General features: G+C 39.6%; 1 protein-coding gene across 2 annotated transcripts in view; it reads right to left on the reverse strand.

The window, feature by feature from the left end:
* Positions 1 to 23,092, reverse strand: part of TTC39A (tetratricopeptide repeat domain 39A) — a 43,851-nt gene that overhangs the window by 15,765 nt on the left and 4,994 nt on the right. For both annotated transcript variants that reach the window (XM_030455659.1, XM_030455658.1), the window contains exons 2-8: positions 19,227 to 19,331; positions 13,354 to 13,485; positions 12,657 to 12,733; positions 12,074 to 12,141; positions 8,557 to 8,621; positions 6,009 to 6,108; positions 4,889 to 4,954 (exon numbers count right to left, since the gene is read on the reverse strand). In XM_030455659.1, the coding sequence (XP_030311519.1) occupies positions 4,889 to 4,954; positions 6,009 to 6,108; positions 8,557 to 8,621; positions 12,074 to 12,141; positions 12,657 to 12,733; positions 13,354 to 13,485; positions 19,227 to 19,331 (613 nt within the window). The remainder of the gene's footprint in view (positions 1 to 4,888; positions 4,955 to 6,008; positions 6,109 to 8,556; positions 8,622 to 12,073; positions 12,142 to 12,656; positions 12,734 to 13,353; positions 13,486 to 19,226; positions 19,332 to 23,092) is intronic.

Raw genomic sequence — 23,092 nt, forward strand, 5'->3', positions numbered from 1 at the left:
AAAGACAGCACTCAGCAAATAAAGCCAACTTTTTTTTTTCTGAGAGCAGAAGTTTGATTGATAGAGATTACTAACAAAATATGATATATTCCATTCTTTAAACTGCCCTAGGAAAACCACAAATACTGGAATTTAAAAAAAAAAATTAGTTGCAGTGCAAGGCAGAAGTAAAACAAAACAATCTGTGGAATGAATTTTGGCAGAAAAATTTCCAGAGTATATTTCCAAACTCCTTTTTTTTCCAAGTGAAAAAGTCCTCAGGCTGGATAGTTCACTAAGCCTTTACTGACATCAGACTTACAATGCTTGACCTCTTCCATGTAACATAAAAATACACATAAAGTGGCTGCTGATCACATTTGAGAATAGCACTAAGAATGGCAGAAAATTCAGTATTAGTCATATAGAACCATTTAATTATTTATCAGGTTGATCTCACTTATTTTAGTTCCCCAAATGTATGTTAATACAGCCAAACACAAATCTATCACACATGTGAACAAGAGTGCAACTCACACCCACCCTACATGAAGCTGCATCCTGGGAAGCAGGAGCTGGGATCTCCTGGGAGAAGGACATTGCCCATTCAGCAGAAGAGCTGCAAACCTGGCACACTTGAGACCAAATTCTTAAACCAAGCAGGCACACAGGTATGGAAAGCTCACCAAGCAAGTTTGTTCACTCTGTGGTATGTCCATAACCCCATTTTGCCCAGTACAGGTATCAATGAATGCTTATTTTTCACTCTGCCACTGGAATACCCCAAGCTTTTTATAGAAATAACAATATAATCAGTAGACACAATCTGAAAAAAAGAAATCTGAAGTGGGTGTTATCAGAGTTTCAACCCTTGCTTTTAGAAAAGGCTGCAGCAAAACTGCTTCTCCTCAAGAGAACTCCTACAACTTGCTTCTGTAAAGGCAAGATCCCCAGGAAAGCAGGATGATGAAGGGAGGGAATGGGAAACAGGTTTCAGATGCTGTGTTCAGGCAGCCAGATTCCCTGGGCCTGTGGCTGGCACAGACAGAGGCTGTCCAAGGAAGAGTTCAGCACAGAAATCCAGGTGAGACATTAATGAAATTACCTTTCCAAGCACCTACTTTTTCTCCACAGGGAGCCTGTGGAGATTAGCAAAACCTTATCAGCCAAGGGAGGTGTCATGAGTTGGGAAATATTATTACACCCATGTTATCCTCACCTGGAGCATTAAACTCACCATCTTGGTACTAAATCACACACAGCTACTACTTGAGCCTAAGAGGTAACTCTATAAACAAAGTACACTCACTGCTGCCAGTCACTAAGTGAATATATTATATTTAATTGTTAGGGCACACCTTCTAGCCATAAATAACCCATAAACATCTCCCACACCTACGCCACAGGTGGTGTGAGCTGTCCCAGCACACCAAGAATGAGCTTCCAAAATTCCTTTGAAGGCCATAGTGCTACAATAAAAAAGCAGATGTCAAGGCAGCAAGTGCTCATAATTTCTCCAGAAGACTTAAATGACATTAAAACATTTAGGTTTTGCTTTCAGACAAGATGTGAGTCACTCTGAAGGGCATCAGGCACAATGTAGAGCAGAGAGCAATGACATTACTTAGAGATGAGTATGATGCATTAGGATAACCCTCACCTTGCTGTGCAAGTTGCTCATAATAGCCCATAATCTCTTAATTCCTAAGACTGTCACCACATCATACCACACCAGTATCTCACTGGTTTGATCCTTCTTCCATCTCATCCAGTGCTGTCATTCAGGACTCCCCACACAAGCAGTGGGGATTCCCCCAGAGCAAATGCAGAATGAACAAGGACAAGGATCAAACCCACTATCAGGCAATGCTGAGACTTGGTTTGTGTTTATTTAAGCTGTCAGTGACTAAAATCCAACTACTTTGTTAAAGTGAAAGCTCTTCAATAGTATTTTTAAGCATTCTCTTTTAATTAGGGATCTTGATGATGGAAGCAAAGCAAGGTCAGCATTCATGTGCCCTGACCTGATCACACCACTGCAGGCTTTGCAAGGAGAATGGATAATATGGATAATACTGACAGCTTTTATGAAAAACAGACTAAATGGGCAAATGGGGCATCTCAATGTATGCCATGAAAAAAATTTTGATTTAACCTTCATTTTAGATCTGCAAGAGGCCAAACTACAAATCAAAAAGATGCTCAGTGGGAAACTGGAATTCAATTTATTACAAATTGAGAAAGCAAAAAATATTCTTCAGATCTGCTGCTTTGGGAAAAACATCCTCCTACATCAAAAAAGTATAATTTGACAGAAATTGGTTATAACTGAAAGTTTTCCTGCCTTCCCCTGAAATCATGCTGTCATCTGACCCTTTGACAAATCTCAATTTACATAGGGTGGGCCCATGTCAAACTCTTCCACAGCTTGGCACCCCCAGTATTTTTAATTGCCTATAAAACAAGGACAAGAACAAACATTACGCTGAGACCTGACAGAGAGGTCAGTAAGAAGGTTTCAGTGATTATATGGGAGATACATCAGCAATTAATGATGATTAAACATCCAGATGGTACCCAGGGTACAAGGAAGACATGCCCTCCCTGATGGTCTGTAAGACATAAATACCCACAAAAAACTTCTCACAAAAGTGGCCTGATCTACACTGAACCTCAATGCTAAAATGCAAATTCAACACAGGTAAACTCATATTTTGAGTAATGATACAGGGGAAAGGAGCTTGAACAGTGGCACAACTGGCACAGCTTGGGAGTGAAAGGGAACGAACGTGGCCCGAGGTTGTTACTCTTACACTTTCTTGATCTTATCCTACCTACTATTTTGAGACTCCAGACTGCTGTTAAGTTGATCATGTTGTCCACAGTGCCCACAAATGGCTCAGAAAGTAATGGAGCTTTGGGCATGTCCTCATTTACTATCAGGCATGACATGTCTGAGAGACAAGAAGAGTCCCTCAGGGAATATCTGCTGGCTGGAAGGCAGATTAGTATCCTGAGAGATATCACAATGCAATTTGATATCCAGCTTTAGTAAACACATGAGCCACACCAAAAGCAAAATGTCATTCAGGGCAAAGCAGCTCTCTCAGATCAAGGCACAAATGAGAGCTCTCCTCCCCTTTGCACACTCTAATGATGCTCACCATGAGCATTTAATGGAAAAGTCTGCAAGAGCAAACACTGATGTATTCAAAATGGAGCACAGGACATGACACACAAACTTTCCCTCTCCTCCTCCTGTATCAGTTTTTCTTTCACTTTGAAGTCTCTTCATACTGCAGGGGCCAGATTCCTCTTGCAAGCTTTGGAAAACCTCCCCTAGTAAGGACTGCAAACACAATGGCAATTTGGCTTTTGGCTTTAGACACTGGGCTCACAAATGTTAACTGCAAAAAGGCTTTTTTTTAGGATGTTAAGATAAATGACCACCAATGAACTTTGATCAACATCTTTAAACACTCCCTTGGTGTGCAGAGAGCAGGTTTGTGCTTAGATTTATGGTAATCTAGATCGTGATTCAGTGGGTTATTAAAAAACTGGGATGGGAACTAACTCATCAACACAAATATCAGCCCACTCATAGCTATACAAGAAATCCCAGAGCCAAAAAAACCCACCAGAAATTCAATTAGAGGGACAATTTTCATCTGCAGTAATGAGTATTCAGCAAAGTATTCTCAGAACTCTGCTAGTTCATGACCTGATTGCCCTTACATTTCTAGGAGAACATTTTGCTTTAAATGCTCTGTTTTCATAATTAGCAGGCAGAACTATTTGACTTTTACCTCTACTGCTTGTGAAACAGCTCATGGTCAACTCTTGGAAATTTACAAGTTCAAACCTTATTTTTTTAAGCAACACACTTTACTTTCAGATTCAAGACCTTTTCTGCAAACTAATAAAATGGTGATGGCATTCATCCACCTGTCAGGTGAGGTTGCAGCTCCTTGAAACTTGTTTTCTGAATAGCAAGCATTACAAGAGAGTTAAGTTTTAACTTGTTTATACAGCTTTTGCTGTGTCTGTGGGACATCCAACATTTACCTTACTACCCAGAATTTATGAAACACGTGTGACTAGGTTAAACCAACCATGCTTTCTTTACCCAGGAATCTGATCTCACATTTTACTGGTAGAACAAGAGACAAAGGCAAGTACAAGACATCGAGGCCAAGATATTCCCACCAATTTAGCATCCTGTTTTGGAACCACAAATCCACAAGAAAACTAACACAGCACTTTCTCTGCATCCACCCTGCGGAGTAACTCATGTTCATGCAAGTTATGGTGCTTCATTACTAATCTTCTGTCCTTAAACTGCATGCACAAACAACATAGGCCAGGCTGGTTACTCTCTAGGCAAAAAAACACTCTTTTAGGCAAAGAGAATTTAGGTGCCACACTCAAATTATCAGTTGCTATTAAAGACATAGAGAAAAACAATCAGAAATTAAATAGATTTTTTTTTACCCAGTTGGATGTCATGCAGGAGCCTGTCAGAAACTCTCAGATACCATGATAGTGACTAACAAGTAAGCTAATATATTAAAGGCTAAAAATACACTTTTTTGCTATGGATTTCTAAGCACAATCACATATTGTCAACATAACTGTGTTAGTCATTGTTCAACAATGATGAACAGTTCAACAACAGTTCAACAGTTGTGAAACAGGATAAAGACAATGGTACCACAGTCTTTGAAGTGTAATAGTTCAGACAAAAATATAACAAAAAACCTGAGCTGCATGAAAGCATCAGTGCCAACAGTGAGCATGTGATACCAACCAGAAAGCTTCAGAGGGTTACAGATGAAAAGAGAAACTCCTGTCTCCATTTTTTAAATTTAGAGTAAGAGGAATGTACCAGTAATATTTAGCTCACACTTACCTTGTTCCCAGAGAATCCCACAAACTCCAGTAACCTCAGAATCCGTGCAGGAAACATGGACAATGTCTACAGAAAGAAATGCAAGTTAGGCACTAACAGGCTTTCTGCCTTCTGGTTTACCACCTGCTTCCTACAACTTTTCCACATATTTTTGTCTGATGATTTCCTAGGTAAATGTATACACCTGCTATGTTTTACATACAATTTAAACAGAAATTATTTATTAGAGAGGCCTTGTGCCTCCAGGGTTCCCTGCATAGATAATATTTACACAGAACATGTTTAAGTAACTCTAGTGCTTCTGGCATGTTTCAGAAACACTTGGTACATATTTATTTTTTTGTGAAGGAAGCCTAACATTTGGGCATACATCAGACTCAGAAGAAGTAACACAAGCAAGGAGGAGCACCAGGCACTTTCTACAGCCCATCCCCTGAACAACCATGTCACATCATCATCATCTCTGGGTCAACATACCCAGAGCTCTCCTGCACTATTTTTTCACCCACTTTCTGACTAGAGCACAAGCAACAACAGCCAAGAGTGGCCTGAACATCACCCCAAGCCCCACTCACATCCCCTGCCCCAAGTCTCTGGTGGCTTCCCAGGTGTCCTTTACACAGCAAATGGAAGGCAACAAGCAGAGGCAGCTGCTGCTTCTCTACAAGGCTCTTCCTGGCCCCAGCCCCAGTGAGTGCCCCCTCATGAAACTGCAGCATCTCTCTCCATCCAAGAAGCTCCCAAGCATTGGTCACTTGGCTACTGAACACCCAGGAACCAGGGAACCAGGTTCCTGGAACCAGGGCACAAGCACTCAGATGAATTCCCAAAGAACCTGTCTTTGGGCCATGTCAGAAGAGAATGTCAGAAGAGAATTCATCTCCCCCTGAGGATGTGCAAGTGGACCTGCACACACAGAGCAGCAATGTTCACACTGCAGGCTCTTATTCATGAAGTTACCACTGCCTGACATCCTTAGACAAGAGACCAGGATCTTGCATGTACCCAATTTTAGACATATGATTCATAAATGTCAGTAGAATTGATCAGGTATTTAAATTAAGATTACTTTCAAGAGATTACAGGACTTCAGTTCAAGAGAAGAACCATTGGTACATACCAGATTAAATGCCCCAACTCCAAGTTTTACACCTCCCTCAAAATGCAGATGGTTCTCTCCCTTGACATAATGTGGAGATTGTATAAGGCTGTCCAGCTCCCTGAAAATGCACATGAATCTGTTAGATTGTCAGTAAATAATATGATTAATTGCAGTTTAGTAAAAAAGTAACCCGATTACCTTGAAATACATTGCATTTATAAAAAAAAAGACAACACTTTGCTGGATTATCAACAAATCATTTCTGTCACATTACTATAAATTAAAAAATAAGAAGTTGTGGAAATCAATTCCTGTCAAATCTGCAACCACACTTCTGCCTGGAAATGTTTCAGGAGTGGCTAATGACCTTTACTGCTGTGAAAAGAGGTGATGGGGCAGTGCAGGAGAGCTGAATTAGCAAATCTGATTCCAGTTTTACTAATTCCTGGTATTCCCTTTTTGTGCACACTCATTCAAAAAGACACTTGTTTTATATAGGAAAAGACAATTGTAAGAAACATTTTAAAATGAGGTGTATCAAATTACTTCTCATTATTTTTCTCACTTCCATAGATCTCAGCTTCTTAGTGTCCATTTCCCTGTGTAATCCAGCTGGATTTGAACCTGTTTCACCTCCAAGATTTCTACAGCTACATAGCTATAGCGTTTTACACACTATCATTTTAGTTTATGTCATTAATTACTAGGAACAGTAAAAGATTTATAATGGCAGCCTCATATTTGTGTTCAGGCTGTCATGTTTTTATTTGCTGGCTATTGCCAACAGCTACAGGATTATTCACTGTAATTTCAGTCTTTACCATGGGACTGCATTTAGAGTCTCCTACAACTCACACAAATATGGACATTATCATCTCTCTCCTTTTTGGTGAACTTCTGGAGAATCTGGACTGAATGCCAGTTTGTGTCTGCCAGACACACGACTTACTGTGGCTCCTCCAAGTCCAAATTTAAAGTCTTAAAATAAATGAAAATAAGATGCATATTTAGCTTTCTTTCTAATAAATTATTCATGTACGTCTGTACTGCTGTGAAAATTTTCTGATACTTTCTATTAAGTGAATGTTTCATTCTGAATAATTAGTATTCCCTTTTATTTCATTCCATCTTTTTTTACATCACCTGGTAACCTTTCGTCCCTGAAAGAGAGCTTCAAAACTTCTCTCTTTGCAACATTTACTCCTCCTGGTTTTCAGGGTTGCTGCTGTGGCAGGTTATCAAGCAGTACTGCTGACAGCAGGGAACTGAAGGAGGGCTTTTTATACCAGAAATTATGTTGTAAATAAAATTGATCAATCAAATAAAGTCCGATTTCCAACTTTTATTGTTTTTTCTCTTGCACCAAGCTCCCACCAAAACAGGAAACAATTATTTCTCCCCCATCTCAGGTACAGTACAAAACCTTCACTGCCCATCTCAGACACCAACTTTCTGTCTTAAAATACATATTTTAGTACTATGCAAGCTGTTACCAGCATTCTTTTGAAGCAGACCACCCAACAGCTACTAGATTAATAACATTTTCTTATTACAAACACTAGAGCTGATCTTAATTTATTGAGGCACAACTGAGTATGCTTCCCATGCAGTGCATTTTCATGTAATTTTTAGAATTGATTATTGCACTTCAAAGCCTTTAGTACATGTTGAAAGGACTTCTCCATAACTTCCTGGGTGAAAAGAAACCTGCTTGAGCAGATGTTTTTGGTTTATAGACACCAAGTAATGGGCATATTGTCAGTTCAGATAAGCAACTCTGCTTATCATTTTCAATAGCATGAATCTTCACTTTAGAGTAGAACAACTGCCATACTTAAAACCAAATTAGAAATCCAGCTAACCAAATACTTCACTCAGACAGTGGCATATGCCTGGAAAAGCATCCTCCAGGAACTGACTGTTCAGGGGTTTCATGACATGGAGACTGCATCTGTGCCACGATGCTAACCAAGCTCTCTAAACCCATTTCCTGTCAAGGTGTTTAATCTCTTTGAAGCCATTTACACTTTTTATTGCAATCTCTCCAGTTTATTGCCTTTTAATTTTGTTTTAGTTTAGTTGTTTTAGTTTTGTTTTAGTTTAGTTAATTTAATTTTTGTTTAGTTTATTATGAAATTATTTATGCTTTAGCTACTGGTTTTAGAAGTTCCAAAAAGCTGCATTTAGAACTATAAGGAAATGCCATAATATATCCCCAATAACTGCAAGACCTCCAAACTGTGGTATGCAGACACAATGAGTACTACATCATTTAGGACAGTTGTTTGGGGTTTTTTTAAACATAATTTCAAGGCTACAGTATTTGAGGTAAGCAAACTTTGGGGGTTAATAGGGTTAGAATCTTTACAGTCCAGATCAACCATAGCATCTATGTCCTCTGTTAGCCAAAGAAGGAATTTGTGTGGGCTAAGAAAGGCTATAGACATGTGGCCCTCAGTAAAGGTTGTAATAAATATAACAGTAATTAATTTGTGAACTGAGCAATCCAAACAGCAGCACTTTTTACTGAAAAGATTTGCCTAATCACCTCATCACTTTGACTCACCTGTATGTTTGGTAACTGTTTCGGACTTTGATGCCTCCTTTTATGAAGCTAACCATATTCTCATCCTATTAGAAGGGAAAAACATCAGCAATATGAATTTGTTAGCACTGTAAAGAGCTTTGGTCTTCTTGAGATAGACACATAACCACCAGCACACAGACAACAGAAGTCTGAGAAACAACAGATGGGTTTAGGACTTCCTTTCTATATTAAAATATCTTTAGTCTGTTCAGACATATACACTTTGGTGCCTTTTCTGATTTGTTTGGCCCTTGTGACCTTCAGACCCTCTGAATGTGCATTAACACACACAGGGACTAAGCTGATAAGTGGCACCTGAGGTCCATGCATTTGTGGCTGTTTCAAAAAATAGCTCTCTCCCGTTTGTCCTTCAGCACAATTAAGACCTTCCTGGCTCAGCACCAGACACAAATTAACTGCCTGTCCTCAGGAGTCTACAGAATATTGTTTCACATCCTGAAAGGGAAGTAGAGTAAGCAAAGGTGCACAGGATGTGCTCTTTCTGGTCTGAATACTCAAGTAACTACAAGATCCATCCCGGTAAGGTAACACGATACTTTATAAGCTATGATGACCTGACAACTTACAGCAAAGTGTACCTGATGGGCCAGTAGTTTCCAATTGGATTTCAAAGAGAGAATTCTTTAGTCTCATTTCTTCCTGGTGGCAGTTTTCTTGCCTTATCATATATAATTTGTCATTCTGCTGCTACATTGGGATAGGAAGACTACATGTGTTTGAGCAGCTATTTTTTGTCTGATGGTATTTTAAGAAGCTATATGAAGCATTGTGGAAGAAAAAGCCTGGATTAGATGAACATTTTGTTGTTTTACTGTAATTGCTAAGGAAACGGGGTCCAACTGTCCTCATCAATATGTTAACAAAGAGACAGACCCTGCCTCAAAGAGCTTTCCAGCCATCTGGAAGTCAGGAAGATAACTCAATCCAAGCAAACTTACACTTCAGCTTCTTCCAGATTGCTTTCTATGAACTAACAGAGGAAACCCAGCAGCCTGAACTGAAGGGCAGGGGTTCACCCTGCAGCCAGCAATACCTGGGCCCTTCACAGTCATCCTTAAGCAACAATGTCAATAGTGTTGAGGACACAAACCATGTGCCATAAATGAACCTGCAGTTCCTGGTGATATATCCCCAGAGACTGGAATCCTAATAAAATGCAAACAAAATAACCACAGAAAAGTGAGACTCTATTTTTATTTCTTCTGTAGAAAAAGTTAGTTTTTAATTGGCAGCAGGGCCTACAGCATACCCAACTATCAGCATAGGTACAGCTGCATTTTCCTTTGAATGGAAAAAAGACAAAAGAAGATGGATTTTAAATGTCAAAATTCAGAATATTCATGAGAAATAACCAATGTGAGAATAATTGAGTCCCTGAAAAATCCAGAGACTAATTTTTTATGTGTTTTCAACTGGCTGTGGTCATTCACATTAAGCATTAAAACTAACCCACTTCAATAGCTGTTGGGTCCAAGTGCCTTTGTTCAGTTTTTAAAACCAGTTCATGTGTTAATGAAAAATTAAACACAGATTAGAGGAGGAAGCAAATGAATAGACGTTCTTTGTGCAGTAGAGGACATGAATTTATCTTCTTATTTCTAAATCTCTCATGCATCTATAAGCATTTTTAAAAACAGGTACCTGTGAAAATTGTGCTTAAAACCAAGAGACACTGCATTATGCGCTCCTTTCTTACAGGCACAAGAAACAAGATCTGAAAAGCCTTGCTTCCAAAGCTTCAGATATCACCCAAATTGTTCCCAGTCCTAGAGACTAAGCTGCAGTGAAATGAGGCAACCAGGTACCGTCTAATCCAGTTATGTTTTTGTTCATTTCTTGAGTATGGAGGTTTCCCAACAGGTTACTGACCTCCTGCCAGAGTTCCCACACGGCCGCAGAGGACGGGGAGGAGGAGAGTTCTTGCTCCTTCGCCCGTGTCACCAGCTTCTCATTAACAGGGGTGCTTGCTGACAATCCCATCTTTTCCTTTTTCTTGGTCAACCAGTGGTAGGGAAGGAAGGGTAGTGGATCTTCTTACCCAACTCCTTGGGTTTTCTGCTAATGGTAGTTTGCGCCAGACTGGTTCCCTTTCTTCCGATTCATCTGAACGCAGGCTAGATCTGGGTCTATGCCCACATTCTCCACCAGATGTAGCAAGACAAACCTCTTTTAGGGAATGGCACTTCAAGGTCCAACCAGGTGCTCCAGCAGAGACTCACGAGTAGTGCTCTGAGTCTGTAGCCCTCAGGGTTGACTAGCCTGGATCAGGGCTGTTGCTCTGAGAGCGACTGATCTCTCTGCTGGCTTGCTCAGGACTGAGCTGAGCCTGTGTCTCAGGCCTCACCTTTTATTGGCCCCCTGGTTCTGCTCATGCGCAGTTGGGGCCCACCCTAATTAGGCACAGGTGGGCTTGACACAAGCTCATGCCCACTACCTGGTAATTAGTGGCACCTGGTTGCCTCATTTCACTACACTAAGCAACCCAAAGAACCCCAAAGAAATAAATACAGATACAGATAGCTACACCCTGGCCATTTAAAAATCCAGCATCTTACCAGAACATCACCACTAGCAGCACTCAAAATCTACTGGTTTTGCTATGAATCAATAGTTTCCAGCAGAGGAGCATGGCAGATCTCAGGAAAAGGGTACAGTTCATAAACTACCATAACCAACATAAACCTGGCAACCCTCAAACACTATAAAAATCATCACTTGCATTTCATTCTCTGTCAGTATCTTTGATCCAAGAAGCACAAGCCCTTCATGAATGTGGCTTTTTTTCTGCAGAGGTGGAGAAGCCCCCTGTATATAGCAAGTACAGACAAATCAAGAAGAGATATCACTTATTCCAACTGTGATTAAAAATATAAATTGCAAGCTGGAGCCCAGGTGAGTGCTGCTCATGTTGATCCATCAACAAACCAAGCTTCAATAGTCCAGACAGATAAAATATAAGAAACTCTCTTTTCTTTTAAAGGCAGGTAGCACTGTTTAGCAAAAAGCACATGTGGAACCTAACAGCTACAAAAGCTGTGCAGGAGCAAACAAGTGAGAAAGCAGCTTGGGAAAGGAAACATCATCCTGACCAAAAGTCTCTCTTCCATTCCAGCACAGCACAGCTTCAACCACCATTTATTTATTTACTTTATTTAAAACCCGATAGCCCAATACACAGTATTTGAGTATCAGTGCTTACATTATGTTACACATATCCAAAAGGGACTGGAGAAGGGTGTCATGGGGTGCTCAGTGCTATGTGCATTGAGCTAAGCATTTTTAGACAATCATGAGGATAACAAAACATTCTGCTACCTCATCAGCAGATAATCTAGATCTAAAGAATCCATATTTAATCAGAGTTCTACATCACTGGGTCAAACTAGGGTCACCCACAATTTCATTAGTTTAAAGAAAAGAAACCTGCATGTTGTGTTATTTTTTTTTATCTCAAAGAGCCATGGAGGAATCATACCTGAAGGAAGGTGAGTGCTGCTCTCTGAAGTAAGCATTCAGCATAGCAAATTTCTGCATGGATTTCCTCTAGTGTCACACAGAGGGAAGAAGAAAACAATCAGACAAACAGTAATTAAAAAACAAACACTTAGCCCATTAATAAAGTAATAAAATTGCAAAGCTCAAACTGAGAAACAACTTTTCCAGACTTGCTTCAGTGTTTCAGTTCCAGGCAACTGAAGTAACTTCAAACAGAAAGGACAGAGAAACTCAGCAGGAATTTCCATGGTGCTTTCCAGGAATTCCTGGCTTTAGAACCTTTCTAGGCATTTCCCTATTTCTTTACAGGTATTTCCTTATCCAGCAATTTTTTAAAATGCTGAATCAACAATAAAAAAACCCAGTGATTTTTCCTGTGGTGACAGTACCCAGCACTGACCCAGGAAATGTCTAAGTGACTCTGTGAGTGAATTCAGTCTGCAGTAGCACATTGGGTGAACAATTTTACACAACTCAAATTGCAGGGAAAAAAGAAAAAAAGGAAAAGAAGAGGAAAAAAAAAGGGAGAGCAAAAGCACTGTGCATGTTAGAGCTCATCTTACCTTCAGTGAAGTGTTCAAGGCCTTGCCTATGCACAAGGCTGTTGATAGAATCAGCTACTGTAGATTTCTTCCTAAATCTGCAGAAAAGTCAGTTTTGTCATTCTCAACATGAAGCATCAGCAACAGAGAACATCATCTTTTAGCTGCCCACCCATACAGGCACTGACACAACTTCCAGTGGTCACCAACCCTCATTCACCTTGCCAGATCCCCTACAGAACTTGGTCAGCATGGTCCTCCTGGGACCCATTTTGCAGAGATCTGTCTTGATGAAGGGAGGTAATAATGGGGCTTTTTTGATTTACTTTTTGTGCAAGTATGCCTGTAGAAGTGGGGGCACAGATGACTCAAAGACAGCTGCAGTCCAACCATCACCAAATGGGAAGGTTCTGCAGTGTCTGCAAATGATCAGTAACCTCCAGACACTGCAGAACCAGGGCTACAGACCAGATAAAAAAATCTAATTGACAAGAAAAGTCAGGTATTGCAGTAAACTCAAGCTTTCAAGACTAAACTAATAAAAATCCCACATGGTCTGATCCTCATAACTGAGCCTCCTTTGAGCAGGAGGGCTGAAAGACCTCTTGATGTCCCTTCCAACCTGTCTTCCTATGACTTCTATGACTTTTTAAGCTGCATCTTTTTCAAAACTTTCCCATGAAGGGACAACTTAATGACTGAATTGCTCCATACTTACTTTTGACAGGTGGCCTGAGCTTCCTTCATTGTATTTCCTGCATTCAGGATGTCCTGAGGATCAAATGTCATCATAGCCTGCATCTCCAGTATGGTGGCATAAGTCAGGGCATGATACATGCTATCTTTAGTCCTGCAAGAAAACACAAGATGCAAACCACATCTGATTTGATTGGATTACTACTTTTAAAAAACCAAACAGAAATCCAGCTGCAGAGACTCACCAGTCTGATGGGAACCAGGTCTAAAGAAAATAAAAATCAAACAAAGAATAGGCAATATAATCAATAAATGGTGATACACTGAGATTTATATAGGAAATTGTGTCTACAGCTCCACATCCAATAACTGTGCTAAGATGTTCCAGTTCTGAGCTAAGGATAGACACTTAACACACATAACAAAGCACAGGAATTAATCACATGGCTAACCAGTCAGAGGCCATAGAATTTTTTTTAATTTTATTTTTTTAATGAAGTATATAATGAATACTACAACTTGTGACACAAATCCAGATATTCTTCTATTCTGGGACAGCTACTCAGGACAGTCTCAAGGAGATAAGTAACACAATACTGTAGCTGTGGCCAAAGTAGAATCTTCTTCTAATAGATTTTCCCATTGGCAGCATTCCCATCTACACCAAACATTACAGCTTTTTCCTTCTCTACCCTTCTGGCAACCTTCCTCTCCAATTTGTTCAACTTGAATATTCCTCTGTGGAATTTCAGATGGTGCCTCTTTTGCAGAAAGCAAAAAACAATTAACTCTCCCCTCCATCTAGATCAATCCAGCAGAAAAACCATTCTGGGAAGTCAGCAATTGCCACAAGCCCATGCCTGTGCTGACACCCATCTCATCTCCAGTGTAAGAAAGAAGAGACAAATAGAGAAATTAAATTTAAAAAAACAGGAGAGTCAGGACAGCTCTGTCTCAGCCTCCTGTCATGGTTCTTTCATTAGATTAATAATGTAAAGCAGAAAAAAATGACCATGCCTGAAGTGTTCCTGTTCATTTGATAAACTCATCATTCCCTGCAGGTGCAACCAAACACACTTCATCTCATAATTAATAAAATAAAACCCTTTCAAAGGTTCAAATTCAAAGCACAGTGAAGGCACTGAAATAGCCCCCTTCCAACATTTTAGAAATTTGCTTTCAGAATCAAAGCAGACAGATAATAAATTCACTACATTAAAAGGAAAATTGGTACTTTTCACATATACATGGTAAAGAGGGATTTCCCTCTCCAGTAATTTGCTTCTGATGCCAAACCACTCCTGCCCTAATCCATGGTTTTATCTCATCTGCTTCTAATATTTAAAGGGTACAATAATTGATGTTTATCATTAGGCAACTGGTACTTATCAACAGAAAAATTTACTCTTATTTGTTTGTTATTTCTTTCCAGCAATTGAGAGGCATAGAAATGCAACCAAATCTAAATTATCCACTATATTTACACCAACCCTACAATTAAAGTTGCCAGTTACATCCTGGCATACTGCCAGGAGTTGTAAGGATTGCATTTTATATGGATGGATACAGAATGAAACTGAAGAGCTTTTTCTTTTTTTTTTTTCCCTTCTTTTGACTCCTCAGCAGCACTTTCCCCAGGACACTGTTGCAGTTAACACGCCTTCCTGATAAAAATACAACTAATATTCTGATTAATGACTTCTCCCAGTAGCTGGCATCACATGGCTGAATAAGAGGATTACAAGTAATATCTCCAGGCACTCGTGGAGTTATGCCACATGCCTCTTCTCCAACTCTGGTGCAATCACCATCATCTTGTAGCACTGCCCTTGCTTGAGAGCTGTGGGAGCACACTTGTATTCCAGCTAGAAAATAAGGACCTAAGTGAGGATGGTGACAGCTCTCTGCTCCATCTGAAACACAGAAAACCAAAAAGCTTGGCTTCCTTTGGCCTCAGAATTAACCCAGGGAGAGTATTTTTTGAGAAAAACAGTGACCAAAATATTTTTTTATTCCCCACAAAATATTTTTTGTGGCTCCTTTCACAGTAATTCAGAGGCAGGACATGTATCACCAGGATTTGGTATCAAGATGCTTCTAGCAAGTGAAACAAACCCAAGAGCACAGAGTGCACAGATCATTCATCCAGGTGTAGTCAAGCATGAGAGATTGAGGCCCAGATGGAAAGAGCATCAGAAGACTCTGGTCTCACAGTGCCTGAAAGGTTTTCCTTCTCTTTGATTAGAGATTCCCCCCAATGTCAGAACACCCACTAGACTCACTGCATCAGCTTCTGTAGAAACTCTGTTTTGGTGAGTCCTCATTTTCCAATAAAAACTGGTTTCCTGTGAAGACTTTGCCACTAGCATGAAGTTTCCAACTTGGAAGGACCATTCTGACTGCCCACCAGCCTGGTCCCCTCATCACCAGAAGCTGCCAGAATGGTCTAAGCCAAAAGTCTGCAGTTCAACAAGAGGACCCTTGAGCCCTTTTGATCTGAGCCATTCTCCAAAAATTCAGAATCTCCTAAAATCTTTCAGCTAGGAGGTAAAACCAACAACAAAGTTGAGTCTTGACAGCAATGTGTTTATTTACAAAGACTAAAGAAGTTGTGTTTTTCCAGATTACAGCCATAAAAAGATTAAAGAAACAAGAAGTACTGACCTTCTTCATATTCTTGACATCCTTTACCATAAATTGCTAACTTGAGCTTTCTGCAGAGCACAACAGAATCTTTATCCAAACACTGTTTAGAGCCTCATTTGAACTCCATGAGCTTCCCCTTACTCTTTCACTGCTCCCAGTGTGATAACCACACCTGTGTTAAATTCATTTCTCCACCCCACTGAACAACTTCATGTTTGCTTTTGTTCTGCAAGGGCAAGAACATTCCACCACACCATCAAAACAGCCTTTGCTAAAGGCTTCCACTGCTTCACCACCTCTTTAAACTTTTTGAGGTCAAGTGTCAAGTTAATAATGAATAATTCCTTATATATATTAATTTATATTATAAATATATAATTTAGAAATTATCAACACCTAATATTGTACACTGGGTTAATTTTAAATATTCCAGTGACAGTAAATAGCTACAACAGAACATGACTATCCCAATAAAAGTGTATTCCAACACTGGAACTAACTGAGCAGTAACACAACCTCTTCACACCTACCTGAGGTGCTCCCACATCAAAGGACTGAATTGACCTTTCAAACACAGTCACTGCAGAATTAACATTCCACCAAATGCCTTTTGGAGACCATTTTCAGCATGAAGTCAACTGCCCAGAATGAATCATTTTCATGCTGTTCTTACAAGACTGCAAGCAGCAATCCAGACGTGCTGCAGCTCACCCAGTGATCCAGATTACTCTGTGTCAGGAATTTATCTTTATTATTTACCACTCTCCCAAGTGATTTGACATCAGCAAACTAGCAGGTGATTATGCCATGCTCTCCTGCAGGATAATTATTAAAATATTAAATATTTCTTATGTGGAAGGATAGGGGACAGCTCACCAGAACTCTTTAATTTATGATTATCTGTTTATAACTACATGAGGGCTAAGATCTAATCAGCTTTTAATCAATTTACTATATGTATCTCATACAACCTCAAGGTTGAGAAGGAATATGATATTTTTTTCCCCTGGACAGTTTCAGTGTTTTTATCCCAGTTAACAGTTTACATATTGAAAATCCCTGTTGAGTTTGGTGACTGAATTTAAGAAATTTCTTAAGAGTTCTTAAACTTAGTGTGAACACTCTATATAAAAGATTTATTTAATTAAACTTACTGCAGAAGCCACAAGATAATTGGAGCCCACTAGTATACAATGATTGTTAATGACAATAAAAACTGTCTCTTAAATCTAAAAGGTAGCTTAAGGAAACAAGAAAAATACTTAACATGAAGGAAAAATGCCAGATTATATTTTATGATGGATTTACTTTTCTAACAGGACAAAAAAAAAAGAGATTTACCTCAATGCAAGTCTAGATGCCATCCTCATTTATTTATTTTAAAGCTGTTAGGAAACATTTTAGAACTTTAACTCTCACACATTGCCAGAACTGCTCTCAGTTACACATGGTACAAATCAGTTGAAAATAAATTTACTGTGAAAGCCAAATGTGAACAATTTAGTGAACCTGCAATAATATAATACAGAGCAGAGGTTTTCCTACAATGTAAGTGGCAAAGCTGAAAAATCTATGATATGAAATCCTTTACAAGCATGTAAAAACTGAAAAGTATTTCTTCAAAGGCAGTATGTTTATGGGCTGTGAAAACCAATTTAAAATCTCAGCATGCTAAAAAGCACCAGTAAGGAACTGATGATGACTCCTCAAGTAAATACTCAGTATTAGCACATGTGCCCACTCTACAGCTCTTCATTCTCTGAAGAGATGGCATTTATCCATAATGGGCATCATATGTGGGGAAGCAGCCTCCTGTTTCTGAATTACACTCCCAAAGATCATAAGCCTGTACTTCCCTCACTGAAAAGGCACCAGGAAAAAAGGGTCTTCATGTAGCAACAGGCTAGCATGAAAAATCAGTTCCAAAATGGTTTTGCAGTGAGGAATAGACAGGAACAAAAACAAGAGTATCAGGTAAAGAAAAGTATTTTGCAGGGCCCAACAAAAGATGAATGGAAAACATATGCAAAAGAACAAAATGGATTTACATACACACCCCCCTCCCCACCTACCTGAGTTTCTGCAGTGTTTTGAAAACCTCTCTCAGTAATATCCCTCCCTACTTTATGCTAAGCTGAGTGATCATTTCCAGATGAGAATAGAGGCTGTACAGTCAGAAATTAATGAAAACACAGTTGTTATTCTCCTTAACAATTTTATGATATCTTCTGATGATATATAAATAAAAAGCAACACTGCTGAGAATAAAACCAGGATTATTAATACATCTGAGCCTACAATTTACCACCAATGTATTTCTCAGACTGTACTTACAGGGCTAAGCTACAGATTTTAGCATCAAAGACTAAAACAGCAAAGTAATCATCATCTATAATAATGATTCCATAGGTAATATTCACTACAGTTACCCCTGATGCATATCAAGCACACACTACTGCACTACCTATGGATTTTATTCATTTCCTATTCCAGTGACCTGAGAGAAGGCACAATATAATTTGCTGATGGCTCAAAAAAGTAAATGGAGCAACCAGGGAGAAAAATGTGAATTAATCACAGACTATAAACCAACAGCAGAGGTAGCTTCAGGACAGGGTATGAAAAATCACAGACACTGTAAAGAATCAACAATTTTTAGAAGTTATGACCTCACTGCTTGCAGCTGGGCCCCTCATTACAAGCTGGGTTGCAATGTGAGTGGGAAACAAAATGCACAACCACAACATGGAACTGCAAAATAAGCTGTGAGAAAGTTTCTGCAAGTGCTAATTAAAAAAATAAGTGTGTAATTTGTACCCAAAGTAATGTGTCCCAGACCTATCAGTTCAATCATGGTCACTTGCTCATTTCAACAGAAGATTATTAATTCCAAATTCTCACAGTATGGAGAAAAATAATGAAGCAGAAGGGGGGAAAAAAGTGTCAGAAGATGGCTTTTATTCTTTCAGGAGCAAGAATCTCATATCCTGTACTACAGTTAGTGGGCTACTTATTTGGACCACAATTCAGTACTTTCTGTAGAGATTTCTGATCAATCTTGCTATTTATTCACCCAGCTGTAAAGCACTTACTCTGTCGTCCCTTAAACTTAACACATTAACTTACTGCCCCCTTCTGAACTAAATCCATGCAGTTTTATCCAACTAGACAGCTAGTTGTCCATTCCCAAAAAGATGGTGAAGCAAAGAAAAATAAACAGTGGAAAACTAGTAAAAGGAATCAACTTACTTTGCTTGTAAAGAAGCCAAAGCATCTGAGAATTTGTTATTAAGGAATAAATCCAGAGCTGCCATACACTCCTGCAGTGCTGTGTTGAGGTCCAATGGAGATGACCTGCCAGAAGAGAGGATAAATTCAGCACAACTCCTAGCAGTGCATTACTGACTCATTTCCACCCCCCCCCATCTTCAGGTGTAGCCTTCTTCCCCTGTATAATCTGCTATTCCATCTCTAGTGACTGCAAAAAAATCAAAGTGTCTTTTATTACGTTGGTGTTTGGGGTTTTTATCTATGCTCTTACTCTGTGACAAATGGAAAAGAATTCAAGCTTTGTACTTTCTGAAAATAAGATAAACTCCATGTGCTTATAAGGAAGAGCTCAGACATGCTGAAGGTACCACCTGGGAGCATGGCAGCTTGGGCAGCTCAGGTATCAGGAGTGGGTGGCAATGCATATCTGTGAGGGTGAGAGACCCAAAAGTCTCAAGATTATCTCAGTGGCTTCATCTGGCAGTACTTTCCTCCTTTAAAACATTCAGATGTCAGCCTGACCTGTCACAAGGGTTCTCAGCTGGTCTTTGGGTTACTGGCAAGAGGATAATACTGACCAGCTGAGGAAGTTTGGCCCAAGTTCATCCCCACCAGAACTGCTGGATAAAAGAAACAAACAAACAAAAAAAATCCACAGAAGAAACAATAAGGCCTTGCAGTAACAAAGTTAAAGTAACCTGGCCAATGTTAGGACATCTGCATCTGATGATCAAAGAGCCACATTGCACTAGTATGCTGTATACAAGGCTGTACAAAAGAGTTCCCCTCCAAAAATACAACCAGATAATCATCACGTTCCTGACTCTGAACAGCTCTGACTGATGTGATCTGTCTTGTGACTTATGCTACTTCCTTAAAAAAAGGCACAACAGACATTCTGCTGATAGGAAAAATAGAAAGCAGTCCTGGTAACATCCTGGGTAAAAGTCAAGGAAGCACAGAACAAACAGATAGCATCAGTAATAACCACTGACTGTTATAAGAATAATGACTGCAAAGAAAAAAAGAGGAAAATAATATATATGAAAAACAGGATTATAAATTTGAGACACACATTCATAGTAGCTGTTGACATCACACTTTAATTCACTGCAAATCCTTCTGCACCAGAGAGACTCACCAAGTACTTTGCAAAAATTGATTAACTAAGTCCTGGCTTCTGTCTCACACAATTTCAATATCATGTCTGCCTAACTATTCTGAGCTTTACTTTAATACTTAAAGCTTTGCCAATTATTGTTTACATCTATTACAATTCTTTCCTGCTTTTCTAAACCTGAGTCATAGATACAACAGCATACTTAGCACCATGTATAACATACTCTCATTTCTGTTAAAATACTGAGACTAGTAACATTTTACCTGGGATTTTTGTTTGTTTCTTGTCATGCAGGAGTATTACCCCATTCAATACAAATAAACCTTTTCAAAATATTCCTTTGAAACAGAAAGATGACACAGAAAAAAGCCCTGTTGAAGCTCAAAGCACAAATCAGATAAATAAGATGTATTAGTTAACTTGGCATCTCCTCTGGAATAAACATTATTAACACAGTGCCAACCCCAGCAGCAGCAAAAACCCAAGTTGCACACAGCAGGAAAAATCCAAGGTGCAGACTTCCCTCATGCTCCAGTGAAACCTGACATTTGATGCATTTCCCAAGGAAAAAAGAGGACAGAAAGAAGAGGGCAGAAAGAAGAGGGCAGAAAGAAGAGGGCAGAAAGAAGAGGGCAGACCTGAACACAATACACACCTTTCAGAAATGCTACAAACCATCATTTGTTGCTGTTAACAACAGGAAGGGGAAAAAAAAAAAAAAGAAAAAAAAAAAGAAAAAAAGAAAAAAAGAAAAATTAAACTAGAGGGTGCTGAGCATTTTATCAAACTGATTAGTCATGCTTCAGTGGGCTGCAGTTTCTCTCCTGCTTCCAACAGCAAGATCAGAACTGCCTCTAAGCCAAGTGGAAAATGCTGTGCACTGCTACTTACCTTTCTGCTAAACCCCCTGTGTTTTCTGACATTGTCATTTGTCTGCTCAGAGGCAGGGACACCCAGCAGCAGCAGCAGCACCCGGTGCCACTTCACCCGAGTGACAGTCACACTGCCAGCACAGCACAGGGCAGAGCCTCTCCCTCCTCTCCCATTGGTCATTCTGGATGTTGGGATGAGAGCTAGGAGCATCCCTGGCTCACCAGGTCACTCACATCCTGCTGAAAAAGAGAGGCTGGGAAGCAGGTCCAGGAACACAAAGTTCCTGTGTCTTACAACTAAGATAGAAAGCCCTGGCAGCTGCCAGCAGATCTGTCATCTACAGACCTGCCTGAAATTAGTGGCAGCATCAGCTACCTTTCATTCAGTACAAACCAGGCAGAAGTCAAATATCCCTGTAATTACAGGGATAATTAGCTCAACAACAAAAATGACTGCGGGTGGCAGGAGGCTGCATCAGGAAGGTGTGAGCCACAGGGAGAGCCAAATGAGAGGCAGGAGAACTGAGGCATTAATACCTGCAAGCACTTCTCCCCAGCAAGGATTCTCTGCAAAACAGACCTCAACCCCCCAGCCACACTGCTGCTTTTTAGTGATTCCTATAAATTTGGGAGACAGCAAGACTTTACACATTCTTTGTCAAAATCGCTCTTAGATGCCATACAAAATGACAGGGGTTGGAATAAATAATTTAATTTGTGCAGGGAGCTCATTTGGCCAATTTCTGGTCAAAATAAAATAGGGTATTGCTCCCAAACTGCTTGGCTGGCACATGACAAGTAGTGGTCCTGTATGAACAAAGGGCAGCTACCAGCAGCAACAAGTCATCTCTGTTATTATGACAGCTGGACTGGAGAAGCTGTTTTAATTATCTAAATTAGCTTCTCCAAGAGCATCTAGCAAACAATTATACATTTCTTTTCTCCTACATCCACAGTCTTACTTGTTAGATTACACAGGGAGGTACCAATACTGAAGACATCAACTGCTGAAGGAATACTCAAAAAGTATAAACAAGCAAAGGGTAATTTCAGGAAGTTACCCTGAAGGCATTAACATACCTGATTAAATCTCTTGTTGGTTTTATTCCATCCTGTACAGGAAAAACCTGTGCTGCACTTGGTATAAAAATGATTGTAATAGATCCACAGGCTGCCCTGCTAGTGACTCCATTACATGTTCCTAACAGCACTAGGTGCCTGAACAACAGCAGGAAATACAAGACTAAATACAAAAACTAACCTAGGTTTTCCCTCCTCTGAAATGATTATTCATTATTTTTACTAGCTGTTTACACAATTTCTAATTGACACTGACTGAATTTCTCCTAAAATACCTTTAAAGTTCTTATATGGTGAAGGCTCTGGCAGTTTCTGCCAAGTCCTTCAAGACTTGAGTTGGCAGGTTATTTATTATTTGAGTATTTTCTGGAAACAATTACATGGTCAGGCAACCTTCAGCATCCAACATCTCTTCCATCACGTATATGTATGTTTTAACTAAAGAAAAAATAAGATTAATTTATTTTTCCCCCTTTTTGGGGGCAGGTCTTGCAGGAACAGTCAAATGGTTGTGGCTGGATTATGAAATCACAGTTCTCTGCCCCAGGACCATGACTGGAGGTGCTTCCTACATCATCATGACATCCACCTTAACGTGAGACCTGATCTCACTCCACTGTATCTCCACTGTCCCTAGTAGTAGCACAATTACTCTGGACATGCCCTTGTTACTTACACATTAAATTCTTTTTATGCCAAGAGCAATGCTGAAAAATATAAACAAGCAGAACTAAGCAAAATTAAACTTCTGAATATTAATGCAAAGTAGAACA

Source organism: Calypte anna, chromosome 8 (assembly GCF_003957555.1).
Source record: "Calypte anna isolate BGI_N300 chromosome 8, bCalAnn1_v1.p, whole genome shotgun sequence".
Lineage (NCBI taxonomy): Eukaryota > Metazoa > Chordata > Aves > Apodiformes > Trochilidae > Calypte > Calypte anna.